The sequence below is a fragment of the Elaeis guineensis genome, chromosome 2, assembly GCF_000442705.2.
Source record: "Elaeis guineensis isolate ETL-2024a chromosome 2, EG11, whole genome shotgun sequence".
Lineage (NCBI taxonomy): Eukaryota > Viridiplantae > Streptophyta > Magnoliopsida > Arecales > Arecaceae > Elaeis > Elaeis guineensis.
Genome location: NC_025994.2, coordinates 4,175,048 through 4,189,893, shown reverse-complemented (window position 1 = coordinate 4,189,893; position 14,846 = coordinate 4,175,048). Strand labels below are relative to the sequence as shown.

The window sequence follows — 14,846 nt, the reverse complement described above, 5'->3', positions numbered from 1 at the left end:
TACGACATTAAAAAAAAAAAAAAATTGACATTGTTTTCCCATTCTTCCACTCCGACCCACCCCAACCCCCTTTCATGTTGTTTCTTATATGATCTCCTTGTGAGAAAGCTGTGAATGGTTAGGATAAAAACAGGAATGTTCTATGGTCTGGCAAAAGGGTTGCATGTTTTCTTCTTTTTAAAGAACTGGCACTACTGTGTTGTGGTCAAGCATCAATATTATATCCTGGTAAGCAAAATTAGACCATGTTACATATAACTCTGAGATTCTAATTTGAATCTGTTGAATGAGATTCATTTGGAATTGGGAGCACATGTGAGAAAAAAGATTCCTTTGTTTTGTATAATTCATGATTTCTCTTAGACAAAACTAATTTACTAATTTACGTATGTAGAGGTTTGAATTTTCTTTGTTTCCTGCTCTCTCTCATCTCATGGGGGAACTTAAAGTTCAACCCCAAGCTTCCGTGAATATGGAGTTCCTGGATTTACTGACATCTGTATATTTAGGTTGAGTTCTGATTTACTTCCTCCTTTTCAGCTAACCATTGGGTTCTTAATAAAGAAGAGGCTGGCGATTCTGGTAAAACTTTGGGCATTTACTGCTGGTTCTTGGCCTTGACATTTGCAGATGTGCTGCTTTAAACAATTTGAATTGCAAAAAATATGATATGCTTGCATCTGCATTTGAAACCAGTGTCAATTTCAGTTGTTGGATAAAGATTGGATAATTTTTTTCGTCCCTCTGCTTGTGTAAATTGTTGTCATGCAGTGGTTTGGATGATGGGTCTTGGTTCTCTTGCATTGGCTTCCAAAGGAAACAAATTCAAAAAAAAAAAAAAAAAAGCATTTGGTACCCACTTATCTGTTGGCTATTGTTCCTTAGTATCCTGACTATTAAGAGGATTGTCATTTATTAGGCTTCGTGAAAGAGAAAACAAAGAACAAGGAGGATCCGGACAAGATTTTAGGAGGGGGGACTACCTGGGTGATCCTTTTTTTCCCCTTTAAAAGGATGAGATAGAGAAAAGGATGGTTGGTGGGCTTCGATTGGGAGGCTAAGTGGCTTGCTGCAAGCCTCCAACAATCTTGACTGTGGAGCATGATTAGACACTTGAATTGTAATACCTATGTGATTTTGGTGTATGACTTCACTCATAACATCTCTCTCTAGCAGCTGTAATCTTCCACAGTAACTGGTCTATGAAATGCTCTGTCCTCTTCTTTTCTTATGCCATCATATGATTTCTTTATTGGTTGTAAATTAAATTTCATTCTCAAGGTTGAAAAATATGTTCTAGTCAAATGCTTTCCTCTTTGATATTTTAATATTTTTTCTTTTATGTTCTGAATACTAAGCTATTTCTTGATAGAAGTAAGATATATTTCTGTCTAAGTTTATACTGGTTCATGGTGTTGCATTTTGAGGTAAGTGCCAACTTATACGAAGGAAGATATCCAGAAACTTAATGAGATGATTTTTCTCATTTTTGAGTATGCTTGCTTGATATATCATCTTGGGTTCTTAAAATTTAAAGTTTTTCATGGTATTTAACATGCTTTATAGTGTGTAATTTTGTGATAAATGCAATCTCTTGTTGCTTTTACTTCCTATTGTTGGGTTTATAAAGGAAAATCTTAGTTCTATGAGCACCAAATGAAGGCATTTGCAGGCAGGGAGCTGTCAAATGCATTCTCAAGAGTTATAAAATTTGACAAACTTGTAATGGGGCAAAAAACTTTGCTGCTTGTTGATGTGATATGGTCTTAGTTTGTTCTATGCCACACGATATGCTACAGCTTTATGGTAACAATGAATTCAAAGGAAAAGACAAAAGTTTACTTAGCTCCATTGCATTAAACTGCAATATGGTTATCTTCTTGTGCATCCTTTGACAGACCATGAACTAGAGCTTTACAGTGACAACAAGGGCCTGTTTGGATGTTGCTGTAGTAATTGGGCCTGTTGGCCCGCCCAACTCACAAGCTTTTAAGGCCCCACTCAATTCCCAGCCTAAGTCCCACCTGGTGGGCCTGTTGGTCTGCAAAAAGAGAGAAGACAAAGATCCACAGAGGTCTTTTTTTTCTCTTAATCCCACAAGACTTGGGCTAGGGGTGTGTTGGGTTGACATGGGCCAAACCCAAATGGGCTGCCCAATCCATGAATCCAGAAAGAAATCCAAACGAATCATGCTGGATTACCCAAACAAGGCCAAAGTACCATATTTTCAGTCAGGTTTTTGACTTAACTACATCCTAGCACAACGTTGGAATGTGTCAAGTATTTTCCTCAATTCCTTAATGTTGCACTTTTTAGATCTTGGCTTTTCATTGTCTATGTTTCTTTATTTACTGTCTGCACTTCTGCTGCTTTCTGATTTTCATGTTATAGAATCTATCACCCGCAAAAAAGGTGAGTTACAGAACTAAGTTTTTCTGGATGTCATTTCCTGTTATTGTTCTTGTATTGTATTATTGCAGAACTAGTTAAAGTTTGAGAAATTACATCCTTGCTCTTTATCATACAACATGTAGCAAAGTCATTGTCTATTTACAGGAGAGTTTTATCACTGAACCTGCTTTTGAAGTCAACACAACAATGCAGTGATAATGTTAATTGGAGGCTTTGTAAAGGCATATACCATGGTATTCTGTTAATCTTATTAACCTTCATATTTCAATATTAGATGTTGATTAATAATGCTACTCGCAAATGCATTTGTGAATGTTGATGCCGGAAATATTTTGGTGGATTACATTCTGGTTCTCATAAATCAGTTTGCACTATTGATGCTCAGAAACTGCTCCACTTGGTCATGCTTGTCCAAGAATCAGAACAAAGGAAAATGAAGACAGATTGTAATAGCCTTTTGGGAAATGTCAATTAAGGAAGCAAAGCAGTCCAACCCTTTACCCACCCTGATGTTCTTCCCATGGCAGGCATTTCTTTCTTTCCTCTAACACCTATTCTCAGTCATTCTTGATTGCATGTTCATCAACCTAGGGTAAGTTCCCACCTAATTTAACATCCTTGCAGGATAGAGATATGGGTCATGCATGATCAGAGTGCATCATAAGCAAATACAAAGAAGAAAAATAATTAGACCTGATCTTAAAAAACGTTTGTTGTTTCATGGATTAATAGAACATTAGTTTGACCTTATGCTTCCTGTCTTGCTACCATTAAAAGTGGTCATTTGTGCTGAATGGAACCGGCAGTTGCATCATCATTTTTGCTGTATCTACTGTTACAGAACATAGAAGGCAAAGAGAGTTCTTGCATGGAGAAGTCTTTGATCATCGATCTTCCAAATAAGTCCTCTGGTCTTAAAAATTGGTATCATATATGGATAAAGTATTTCTATTTATAGCACCTTCAGACTGTATCTAGTCTATGCTGCTCCTGGCATGGTTCAGTTTTTGAAGTTACTGATTGCCCTGGGAATCTTGTTAGTCCATAATGACAATATGCAAAATCTCTTAGTTGAGGATGGTATAATTCTCTTCTAGATAAACTTTCAAGTTCTTTTTTGACAACTCATACTTCAGGCATTAGGCAGATTGATTTGCTAACGTGGTATGTAATAACCTCTTTGGAGTGCTAGTCTGATCAAACTTGAGGTGCCGCTTGATTTGGTTATTCCAATGTAAAGGGTGCCTGTTCTGATTGCTGTTATTGCATCAAGAGTAAACAGTTCTTTGTACAAGAAAGTGAATTATGGGTAAAAGGGGAACTATTTTTGAAGATGAAGATTTCAAAATAAACATCAATGGAGCCTCTTTGGGTGTCAAATTATTCCATTGCTACCATCTTTTCCTATTTTTCATTTTCAATGTAGACTCACCCAATAACCTGCATTATAGCCATTTCTTTCTAGCATAATTGACTAAATACGTTCTTTTAAACTGTTTGTTTCAGTTTTGCTACTCCTTGTGTTCATATTTGAATTTAAATACTCAATAGACTTCCAATCTTTTCCCTTGCATGGTACTTATTCTATCAATGGTATTGTTGCTATCAAGGTTTTAAATCCTATGAGACGAAGGTGTTCTGGTTTCTCCATAAAATGGGATGGTCTGTTGTCCCATCCTGTCCCGAGAGCAGTCCCGGTCATACATCTTGATAGATATCCTCAATTGTTCTCCCCTTCTTCTTTCCATTCTTTCTTTATTCTTTTCTTTTTTTCCTCTACCTTTCTTTCTTTTTTCTTTCATTTTCTTCTCCCTTCCTTTCTTTTTTTCATTTTTCTTCTTCTTTCCTTTCATTTTTTTCTCCATTTTCTTCATCTTTCCTACCTTTCCTTCTTCTTGCTTCTTTTCTCTCCGTATGGATGGGTTTCAAGGTTTCGAACCTGTCCCAGTCTTGTTTTCTTATAGAGTGGGATGGGACAGTTGAGACAACCTCTGTCCCATTAGGATGTAAAATGTTGGTTGCTACAAATATGTTCGATTTTTTTAAAAAAAACCTAATACAGCTGTCGCTGGATTTTAGAGTTCATTCAGCATTGGAACTAATAAGCTTGTGATGAATTGATCCCTGATACTAGCTACTCTTGTCTTTTCTCCTTTAGGTTGCTGTCTCGGAAATCTTGGGCATAGCTCCCAGAGTCAAAGGTTTTGTATTGGAATAATAAGATTTTATATTGCTTAATAAGATTTAAGGATACAAAATAGAGAGTTCTCTAAGATCTTTAAGATTAAAATGCTTGCCTGACACTTTGAAATCCAATGTACCATCTTCTTATCAGACAGCTTGCATAAAACACATTCTGATCCTAAAGATGCCAGTTCTAATTACATTCAACTCATTTGCACAACAAATGTCACACACAACCTCTTTCTTATGCAACGCTGAAGGAATTGGCTGTGCTCTCCACAAACTTCCTGGCACCCTTGAACCATCTCTTGTCACCAGCTTGTGCCTTGCAGATGTATAGCTTACCATCTGAAACTGTTGCCGTTATAAGCTGGTGCTTCCCACCCTCATCTCCATCTGCTGTCCTTGTCAAAACTGAGATGTAGTAGTATTGTTTCCCACCTACCACTGGTGTGGAGCTTTCCAATATGTTGGCTGTTGCTACAGCATCCTGGTCGAACCCACCCTACAAGACAAAATCTTTTAATTTAATAATGTTTCCTTTAATTATCATGCATATGTTGTTAGTCATATGAGTATCAAAAGATGCTAAACCTAATATTGATAAAGATTAATCAATTTGGTATGGTTTTGACCTACCTCAGCATCTGTTTTGCCGGCGTAAGCCTGTTTCCCTAGCAAGTAATCAACCTGCACATAAATGTATTGGAACTTTGAGTCCTGGATTCTGTTATCTGAACTTTTGCATGTAAACTTAGTCTGCAGCCTTGCCCAGTTACCAAACTCATGCTTTTTCTTTCTTGAGCAAGTATCTCTTTTTCTTTTTTTACTTTCCTTTTTTTTTTTTTGGAACTTCAGCAACTAGTGTAGAGACCCCAGGGCCACATGTGGCGGAATTTTACTGATAATTGTTCCTTACCATGTATATGGAGAAACCCGACCTATAACCTTTCTTAAACCCAATACTTTTTAGCTAGAACTTTTTTTGATTAATCTCATGGAATGTGGGAGAAAATCTTGAGATAGATATGTCATAGATTTAAGAAGAATTGGGTGAAACATGAATTCACCAAAGGAAAAGCATCTGTGCACCTGTGGAGGACAAAGCACTGGAGAGCCAAGTTACACTATATAAGAAAGCGTGATAAAAATTTGGGTATGACTAAAGGTTGAAGGTTTAGCAAATTGAATGGAATCGCTCAAGGAATGTGGATGGAATGTGTAAGAAAAGATGTGGAAAACTTGCTGTGGCAGCAGATGCAGACTTCAATCGGAACTGGTGGCAAAGGATTAAGATATATCCCACACCAAATAGCTTCAGAAAATGTTTGCTGGTTAGGACTCATGGTTCATCAATTTTACAAGCTAAGAAGCATTAAAAATTTGGCATGAGGCATACACATAACAGCAGGATAACTTGTTATCCCTGTTCCTGATGATTTATTTTTATCATGTTGAGTATGGCCTGGTTCAGATTATCTTGCATAAAATTCATATGCTCGAGACTTTGCTAGTGCATTAGGGACTAATATACAGTGGAAATGTAATTACTTGGGAGAGAAATTCCTCAGGGCTGCCGTAGTCAGTGATGGATTTGTTTGATGTGGGGGTGACCATGACGCAAACGTAGCTGTTGGAGTCGAAGTTGTCTTCATACCTCATCACCTGACCCGGATACTCCACCTCTTTGCTTGGGTTCCACTTTGATGGTACCATCAGCTTGAACCCATCGCCAGCGTATGTCAAGAAATCTGTATTTGTCTTCGGCTTCCCAAAGATATTAGCTGCATTGAAAAAAATAATCTTAGGCATTTGGCTACTGAAATTGATTTTTTTTTTTTTTTTTAATTTTTGTATGCAAATTAGCTAACTACCTACTATTTCTTAATATTTCGGTCATTGTATATTATAAATATCCATGTTTTCTGTTCAACTTCCTATGTAATTGTAGGACCATCACAAGCTCAACTTAAATGAACTGACAATTTTTTTCCTCCTGTTGAGTTTGTTGCTTGTAATTTTGTTGCAGAGAATCGAAGGAAAGATTACCTGCTTCACCATAGGCAGCATCGGCAGGTGAGACCTTCACACTAACGGCAGCTGCACCGACGAGCACTGTCAGAGCTAACCGGCGTGAGACCACCGTGTTGCTCTCATCTTCTTGGCCTGCCTGCTTGTGCGCCCTGCAGACCAGCTGGGTAGGCCTGGTGCTTGGCATCGGACGTGATGATGGAGTTCTTGAGGTGGAGGGTGCATGGTGGTGGAGGAAGCATGAAGTTGAAGCCATCTCTCTCTCTCCCTCCCCCCTACTCTTCTCCAATCTCTTCCTTGGTTGTTGAGATTGGTAAGTGGCAGTGGGTTATTATGGTGGCTTTGTGATGTGTGGAGGGAATGGTTTTGCTCCAGATATGGGATGGGCGTGGAGGATAAAGGGAAGATGAGGGAGTTTTAGATTGGATAGGGTTTTAGAAGCTTTGATTGATCCACGCAGCACCACATTGCTTTCCCATCGCCTGTCCAGTGTTGGCTGCCCTTGCGTTTTCCCCTATAATTGTTTGCCCATGCTCTGCGTCTACGAACGTACATGTTCTGGTTTATATACGGTACTCGTATCCCATCCAGGGAAAAACAAAAATTACTACTGTCGTAGGGATGATTTTGCATGCAGACCACGAAATTTTTTCCTCTGTTGATGCAGGTTTTACTTATTTGGCAGTTGCTTGATTTCCTGAGACCTATTGACTAAATTTACAATTCATGGTTGATTGTAATTTCACCAGAAGACGGAAAAAAAAGGTAAAAAATAAGCCCGTTACCAGCCATCAGATCGGCAGCTGGACTGACTTTAAGACCATCTTGCACAAAAAAACTTAATGTATGAAACAACAATATTTTTGGTGGGCATGTTTCAAATGCCCAATTAGAATTTTTAATGCTATTCAAATTATGACGTTCGCGACAATGATATAATCTTTATTTATTTATTTATTTATTTGGTAAAAGATGATTTTTATCTTTAACTCCTGCTGATGATATACACCGACGGTAGAATTTTCTCACAGGAGCTGAGCAGCTTCACAAATATTAGCATTTGTTGTTAGGGTCGCCGGGACTGCAAGTAGAGGGTCTTTCTTTGGAATCATCGTTTTTCATGGAAAAGTAGGGAACCCCTAGAAAGTGTTGTGGTAGTTAGAGATGTTAGCTCCGTGATACATAAGCCAGTGGTCTTTTAACCACATAAGTTTTGGAGCCGTGGCATATGCTATGTTTGATTTGTGGATTGTGCATGGGTTGATAGTTTCAATTGTTGAGTTTGTTAGGAATCAATTGGAGCAGCGAGCACTTCTTTAACTCCAAAGTACATCTTCTTGGCCATGGGGTCCCTGTGGTTCCTTCACTACCGACGATACTACCTTAGTCTCACCTCTTCTGGGGGAAGAATTTCTAATCTAAGGGAGGCCATCTCCATTGTGATTTAAAGGTGATCAGGCTAGTGTTAAAATTACGGGCTTCTTTGGATATTTTTATAGGATTGGACCGAAAGTTCTTAGAATTCATAGACTGGAGTGTCCATTTAAGCATACTATCCAGCTCAAATCCTATGGGTTCCCTGCAGCCTAAAAGTTAGGATCTGGATTGTATTTATAAGGCTCTTGAAATATGCAAGCTAGATGGGCCAACAAGCCCGACTCGTATATGCCCGTCAACCTAACCTTATAGGAACATCCAAACAAGCCCCAAAGGTCTAAAGCTGCGGCCCTTGAAAATATCCCCATTTTTACGTGGCTCTAAATTGGTGAGGCCCTCGCAAAGAAAGAATGGCATGCCGACGATAAATGTCCCTTCTGCAATCACTTTACTGATCAGCCATTCCTGTCTTTATCAATTGTACCTCTATCGAGAGCATTTCAATCAAAATTTTCTTCTATATATCAAAGCACAAAGGAGGATGAGCATGAGCATTGGTGTCCCTCTGGGTTCGTTGGATGAGGAACTGTATCGTATCTAAAATCAGATCTTGTTTAATCAACCGTCACTAGCTATTTGTTGCAGCCTTTGGAAGGAGAGATGAGCTTTCTCTACAAGAATTCCCCTGCATCAGTGATTCTGCACTCTGCTTTTTCCTTCCTTGGTGACTGGTTTAGCCTCTCACTAAAAATCCATCCATGATATATATATATATATATATTTTTTTCACTTTGGTTGCGGTAAGCTGGCACCTTTCTTTGCGCAGTTTTGTTGAGAAGATTTTTGTTAATAAGACCTCTGTTCCCTTTCTACCCACCCTCCTTTCTCTCTCCTTTTGTCAAGAAGACTATGGAATGCCAGAATAGGTAGAAATTTGCTCGACAAAGAGCATGAAAGTTGAGGAAGAATGAAAGTAGAAGATTTGACAAATAACCACTCCTTCAGAACTCTTTTAAGTTTCTTTCCAATAATTGTTCATATGCACGTAGGAGCAGCCAACCGATCCATAATATTGTAGGATATCCATTTTGCTGTTAATCGGCATCCTTGTACGCCAAGGTGACGAATATGTCAGCTATTAATCGCATCCTTGTACGCCAAGGTGAGGAATATGTGCAGCAGTCATCGGTTCCAATGCATATGCTTTCCTTTTTCTATGGTGAGATAACCTCTGTTCTTTTGGTCATTGCAATAGACTTTTTTTTTTTTGTCATATTATGAGAATTTGTCATAGAAAACAGGTATTTACATGACAAATTATCACTTCCAGCCCGGACAAATTATAATTTGGGTTGCTCTGAAAATGTCTTCGTCGACCCCTGATGCTTACAATGCTGCATAATTCGAAATGCAAAGAAAATATCATACCCAAAGATATTACTTATCCAGAAGTTACAATGCTGCATAATTCGAAATCCAAACAAAATATCATACACAAAGATACCACTTATCCAGAAGTTACTATAGTCTTTTCTTCCCTTCTCCTTTTCTCTGGTGATAGCCTTGGTAAGATGTTTCTAGACCAAATAAGGTGAAACATGAGGGTGAAGCTGACACTAGGATAAAGACACAGGCCCCTCCAAGCACTGGTATAGCCTAAATCTCGTTAATATATAAACAAATAGCTTAAACACCAGATCCAAGAAATGCTGTTTTTTTATTAGTGGCTATAATTGAAGTGAATACAGATGTTCGAAGCAAAATCTCCTACATCTCTCTCTTGAACCTACACTTAAAGCTACAATATTAAGCTTGTTCGGACAATACAGCACATGCCAAACTCAAGGCAAGACATCTAAATGAATGCCGATTTCACTAGTCATCAGATATCTTAACTTCTTTTTTCCCTTTCCATTTTTTTTTTAATGATGAAAGACACCTTAGCGTTCAATTGAATAATATCTGAAGCTGCACAGAGTTCTGCAGCCAAGAAACAATGCACAAATGAAAAGAAATGGTGGCTTCAACAAATGGTGCTTCTGGGTATGCTAGGAATTGTACAACAGTATCCAACCACTCTAGATCCCTGTCAGCAGGCTGTAATCTTCCAATGAAAGAATTATCTTTATGTATGTGCCACTGTCTTCAAGTCACACAAAATGGATGACTCAGTGCATCACAAGGGAATTGAATGTCTGTTCGACACAATGGCCTTTACAAGAAACCACTTGTTCTGCATTGGGCAAGAGATGCAAGATTCCCTGCAAATATTTGAAGAGATCAAGGCAATCCAAAGGAAGAATAATACAAGTATGTTTATAATAACAACAACGTAGATACAACAGAACTAATACAGGGTAAGCACTCCATGCATGATCTATGTCTGTGCAGAACTATCTTGCATCTATAAATGATATGCAACATAATCAGATTCCAACTGAAGCAAACGGATATGGACCTCAAGTTAGCTTCTCAGATGCGGATGTAACCTCCTCCCTGAAATCCATCTCGATGAAGGGTTTTTCTCAGGAACGACTTTCTACTGATCGACCAACTCCGTATCGGTGCAGCATGCCTATTCCAAGAAGATATGTGCGCATAGATAGAAGGAAAGATGAAGCAAACTAGAAGCAGAAACAGCAAGGCAGCGCAGAGAATCATAACATTACGAAACCCATCTTTCAAATCAGGGTCTCTTTGCCCTGTCCATGGTACACCTCCAACATTCATCCCAAATACTGCGACATAAAAAGAATAGATCAATTAAAACAATCACACAACTTACTCTCTGGAATGAATCATGTGATATTAAACTTACTGTTTCTATTTAATAAAGTAAAAAGAGAAATTACCTCCAGTAACAATGGATAGTGGAAGAAAGATCATCGAGAGAAAAGAAAGACAGTAAAGCTTCCTGTTTATTTGCTCTGACTGCCAGCTATCAAGACCAGCCTGAATTGCTGTTACCCGATTAACTATGAATCCCAAATTCTCTTTTAGCCTCCTAAGACGACCTATTAGTTCTTCAAGTGCAACAATGTCTTCACTTGCAAACCAACTTTTAGCTGCACACTTTTCTTTTACTCGTGGAAACACTTGCTCACCATGAGCAACAACCTGGGTTACAACACAATCAGGAAAATGAGAAGATCAATAATCCATTTAGAGCGGGGAGTTCCTCGTTCAAATGATCCATAATCATGACCTTTGATGAAGCTGCCACTAATAAAATGAAATAAATGAATACCTGTAAGAGGCGCTGCAAATTTAAATGCATTTTCGGAAATCTTCTGTCATCCAACAATTGTTTCCTCAATGTTGTTCCACCTGGATATCAAAGGAATAGCTCCAGTGAGTATATTGACCAATCATGCATGCATACTAGAGTAAGACTACAGGGGGGCGGGAGAAAAAAAAAAAAAAAAAACAAGAAACTCCATGGCCATGCTAAGAGTGAAATTGCTAAAAATTGTAAACATATTTCATCCAAACTTCCACACAAGGTAAGCCTTCCTAGTTAAGCATCCCATCATAAAGTTAAAGATGATTCTCACGTTCCATTACGTCCATTCAACCATTCAGTCCCGACACAATTAAATATACAACTCATAACTTTTGTTATTTGATACATCATTATTAATCCACATTTAATTTTCAATCATCTAGCATTTTCATGTGCTTGAATATTTATGGAAAGAACTATTTTACCATGTCAACCCAGTTAATCTATAGTCTTTCCATACTTTTAGAGGCATGCCATTCATTGAACTGGTCTACATGCTTTGAGTGGCTACTTTTCTTCTAGTAACTAAAATGATCATCTACAAATATGTGGACCTTGTAGTTAATTACAAAAGTCCTTTAACAATATCAAGAGATAACCTTCTGTATTCATATGAACTCACCATCTTCCACTACCTCACTCCTGATACACCTCGAACATAATGCAAGTCCATGGGTTGTCTCCAGAAACATCAGCATTGTCTAAGCAGTAATCTTTCCATCTCCAAATCCAAAAAATTTGCATTTTTCCTTTCCTTCTATAATATTTCATACAGATTCAAAGCTATGACACAAACTTAAATCTACAGCTGACAGATATATTGATAGCTAATGAATTATGAGCAATTAAGACATGGGCAAAATTGACTCATGGTAACAGTTACCTTTATCCAATTCCAGCTCCATTGAATCCAACTCCATCTCAAACTTTGTCACTATATCCTGCACCTGATCAATGTGTGTGTCAACAATGTGCACAATTAGATTCGAAACGGTCTCCGGCACGGGATTATCGGCCTCCTCTGAATGATTCATTGTCAGCAAGAACTCAAGCACATGCTCGCCAATCACAATGCCACTCGAACCACCAACCTCCTCATCCCTCAGCACTCGCCGGCTCGGGCTTTCAACGCTTGGTATCTCCGACAGCAACGACCGCTCGGTCTGCGAAAAACCCAGCCTCGGCACCCGTCCCAGGCTCACGGTGATCACCGAGTTCTCGGTGAGCCGTGCGGCGAGGCGGAGGGTGAAGTTGCTCGCCGCCGGGCCAGGGGAGTTCACCCGGAACACGAGGGCGCCATTAACGTGGCCGCAGAAGGGACCGTTGCTGACGAGGGTGAGAATGTCCTGGAGTTTTAATGGCGGGCAGAGGACGTCGATAAGGTACTCGGCGGAGATGGCGAGCTTCTGGTTGCTCTTGGGGAGCTCGACGTGGTACCAGCAGAACTCTTGGCCGGTGCCCTCTCGGAGGTCCCATTCCTTGGTGAAGAAGCCGCCGTGGCCGTCGAAGCGGTAGGCCTTTTTCCGGACGGCGCCGGGGAAATGGCTCCGGTAATGGCGGGGCTCTCGAGTGGTGCTCTCCCTCTCCGGCTCCTCGTCCTCCGCCGCCGGGTCCTCGGTGACGAGCTCCATGGAAAAAAGACTCCAAATTTTTGAGAAATATCGGAATTTTAGGAGTTGGAAAGGTGCGATTTTGGATCAAATTTCGGGGGAAAGGTGAGAACTCTGAACCGATGGAGGGACTCCGGAATCAAGGAGTTTGAGAAAATGCCGGTGGGACACCGGTTGAGATTGGGAAAGGCTTAGGTTCTCCAACAATGCCGAAAACGGCAAATATCTTAAATTAGATACGATATGGAATCCAGAGAGAGAGAGAGAGGGAGGAAGGAAGGGAGGGAGGGAGGGAAGCAGGGAGGGTATTCCAGGCCGAGGACGGACGAGACACGAGAGTGTTGGAGAAGGGAAGAGAAGGGGAGAAGATATCGTAAAGAAGGGAGAAAGCAATGGAGAAAGTAACGAACCCTCGAGGCATGCGCCACCTTCCGCGGAGCTTCTCTGCTCTGGGATTTTGGGGTACGTGGATCTCGGATTATGCAAACAATAATCCCCTAGAGACCCTATTAATATTAAGTACTATGCAAATACCTCTCTCACATTTTTTGGACATTTAAATATTTCTCTCGTGATCGATCTCAGTTAAGATCGATGACAGAAATGCTCCAATTCTTTATTTACAGCTCAAATAAGAGAACCTGGTATTGCTGCGTCATCGACGTATAATAAGATAAAAGAATGCAAAAAAGTTAGTAGATTTGGTTAACGTGATTATGATTCGATATGTAATCTAGACCAACTATATTTAATCAAAAGGAGTTGGTGTTTCTTAATTATTTTTTAACAGAAACGGTAAGAATATCCCAATCACCTCTTAGGTAGGGATACTTACAAAAATTTAATTTTAGCAGGTCACCAGTCAAACTTATTTTATTCTTATAAAAAAGATATATTTTATTTTTTTCATTTGAAAATTGGATGACTCCCCTTATCTCCATTGCGCCGCCTCCTTCCTCTAGAGGCTGCCTCCCCATGCTAGCCGCCTCTCCATGCTAATCACTTTTTCATGTTATTTTTCTCTCTATGCCGTATCGAGATTCATTGTCAAGTCTCATTCTAAATAGAATTTTATTTTTAATTAATTATTTATTTTAATAATTTTAAAATTTTATTTTTAATATTATTTTATTTAATTATTTTTTAAAATATTATTAGAATTTATATCCCAACGAGCCTTTAGTTTGTGAGTGAAGATACGAGTTAAACTTCTATCCATATTTTTACCAAAAAAAAAACTACCCATGTGATGCTCTATTTAAAGAGACCTTTGGTATCTCCGCAACATGTAGAACCATATAGAGAACGGTATTCAAGGATGTGGGAAGAAAGAGAGAGGAGATTATTTGTACGTATAGAGACTTCTTTATGAGGTGTTTTTATTAAGTTTTGTTCTTTATTATTCTTTGAATAAATTTATTTTTTTCTCTTAATTTTTTTTATAATTATTTTTTTCATTATTCTCTATAAATATTTTTTATTTGATGTTTATTTTGGATCTTAGATCAACATGATCGATCTACTACGTATAGCATGCCGTTCTACATGGTATTAAAGCTAAGGTCATGAGATTAGTGTCCTGTATGTTTGTGGCTTTACATAATATTAGAGCCATAGGCTTGAAGAGTGGTTGAGTGGTTTATGGCTTTGATTAATTTATTCTGAATATATGATTTTTTAGAGTGGCAACTTGATTGGTGGTGATTCCTGTATTCATAGCTTGGCATGATTGAAGAGCTTTCAATAATTTATTTTATGGTAGTGTAAGCATGTGCAAGTTTGTTTGGTGATTTCAAAGATGATGAAACATCGTGGCTGATACTAGTACCTACTTTATTAATGGGTTCCTAGATATAATGCCTGACCTTACTAATATTAATATAGTTACTTTACTATTATCACTTCTTTTCGTTAGTTGAACAACACCTGTTATTCATATTGGAGGATCT

At 38.7% G+C, this 14,846-nt stretch overlaps 3 protein-coding genes across 6 annotated transcripts in view; 1 reads left to right on the top strand and 2 right to left on the bottom strand.

Moving 5' to 3' along the window:
- The window catches only part of LOC105033760 (uncharacterized), a 45,442-nt gene extending 38,628 nt beyond the window's left edge, over nucleotides 1-6,814 (top strand). The window contains exons 17-19 of one of the 3 annotated variants that reach the window (XR_012138441.1): nucleotides 2,557-2,645; nucleotides 2,798-2,939; nucleotides 6,626-6,814. Coding sequence is in view for 2 of the 3 variants with exons in the window: in XM_073251471.1 (XP_073107572.1) it covers nucleotides 2,557-2,607 (51 nt within the window). In the remaining variant the exon portion in view is untranslated. The remainder of the gene's footprint in view (nucleotides 1-2,556; nucleotides 2,646-2,797; nucleotides 2,940-6,625) is intronic. The other 2 variants (XM_073251471.1, XM_073251473.1) reach the window with 2 other exon arrangements.
- Nucleotides 4,664-6,883, bottom strand: LOC105033747 (oxygen-evolving enhancer protein 2, chloroplastic). Its single transcript, XM_010908657.3, has 4 exons — nucleotides 6,646-6,883; nucleotides 6,148-6,380; nucleotides 5,236-5,286; nucleotides 4,664-5,101 (listed from the first exon to the last, which is right to left on the bottom strand). Exons 1-4 carry the CDS (start codon nucleotides 6,881-6,883, stop codon nucleotides 4,841-4,843), a joined length of 783 nt encoding a protein of 260 aa, XP_010906959.1. The 3' UTR covers nucleotides 4,664-4,840.
- Nucleotides 6,884-9,575: 2,692 nt separating this feature from the next.
- Nucleotides 9,576-13,376, bottom strand: LOC105033732 (uncharacterized). Of its 2 annotated transcripts, XM_010908640.4 has the most exons (5): nucleotides 12,171-13,375; nucleotides 11,252-11,331; nucleotides 10,857-11,121; nucleotides 10,463-10,742; nucleotides 9,576-10,265 (listed from the first exon to the last, which is right to left on the bottom strand). In XM_010908640.4, the coding sequence occupies exons 1-4, from the start codon at nucleotides 12,916-12,918 to the stop codon at nucleotides 10,477-10,479; spliced, it is 1,359 nt and encodes a 452-aa protein (XP_010906942.1). In that variant the 5' UTR covers nucleotides 12,919-13,375; the 3' UTR covers nucleotides 9,576-10,265; nucleotides 10,463-10,476. The 2 variants fall into 2 exon arrangements, with proteins under 2 accessions (XP_010906942.1, XP_073107566.1); XM_073251465.1 differs by lacking the exon at nucleotides 9,576-10,265 and having other exon boundaries at nucleotides 10,273-10,742; nucleotides 12,171-13,376.
- Nucleotides 13,377-14,846: the final 1,470 nt, after the last annotated feature.

What these genes read in the sequence shown, in the direction of transcription:
- LOC105033747 (XM_010908657.3), bottom strand. Translation starts at nt 6,883, where the DNA reads ATGGCTTCAACTTCATGCTTCCTCCACCACCATGCACCCTCCACCTCA. An exon ending in CTGAGGAATTTCTCTCCCAA is followed by an intron (nt 5,287 to 6,147) that starts GTAATTACATTT and finishes ATTTATGTGCAG; the next exon opens with GTTGATTACTTGCTAGGGAA. An exon ending in CCGGCAAAACAGATGCTGAG is followed by an intron (nt 5,102 to 5,235) that starts GTAGGTCAAAAC and finishes TTTGTCTTGTAG; the next exon opens with GGTGGGTTCGACCAGGATGC.
- LOC105033732 (XM_073251465.1), bottom strand. Translation starts at nt 12,918, where the DNA reads ATGGAGCTCGTCACCGAGGACCCGGCGGCGGAGGACGAGGAGCCGGAG. An exon ending in GGAGCTGGAATTGGATAAAG is followed by an intron (nt 11,332 to 12,170) that starts GTAACTGTTACC and finishes TTTGATATCCAG; the next exon opens with GTGGAACAACATTGAGGAAA. An exon ending in ATTTGCAGCGCCTCTTACAG is followed by an intron (nt 11,122 to 11,251) that starts GTATTCATTTAT and finishes GTTGTAACCCAG; the next exon opens with GTTGTTGCTCATGGTGAGCA.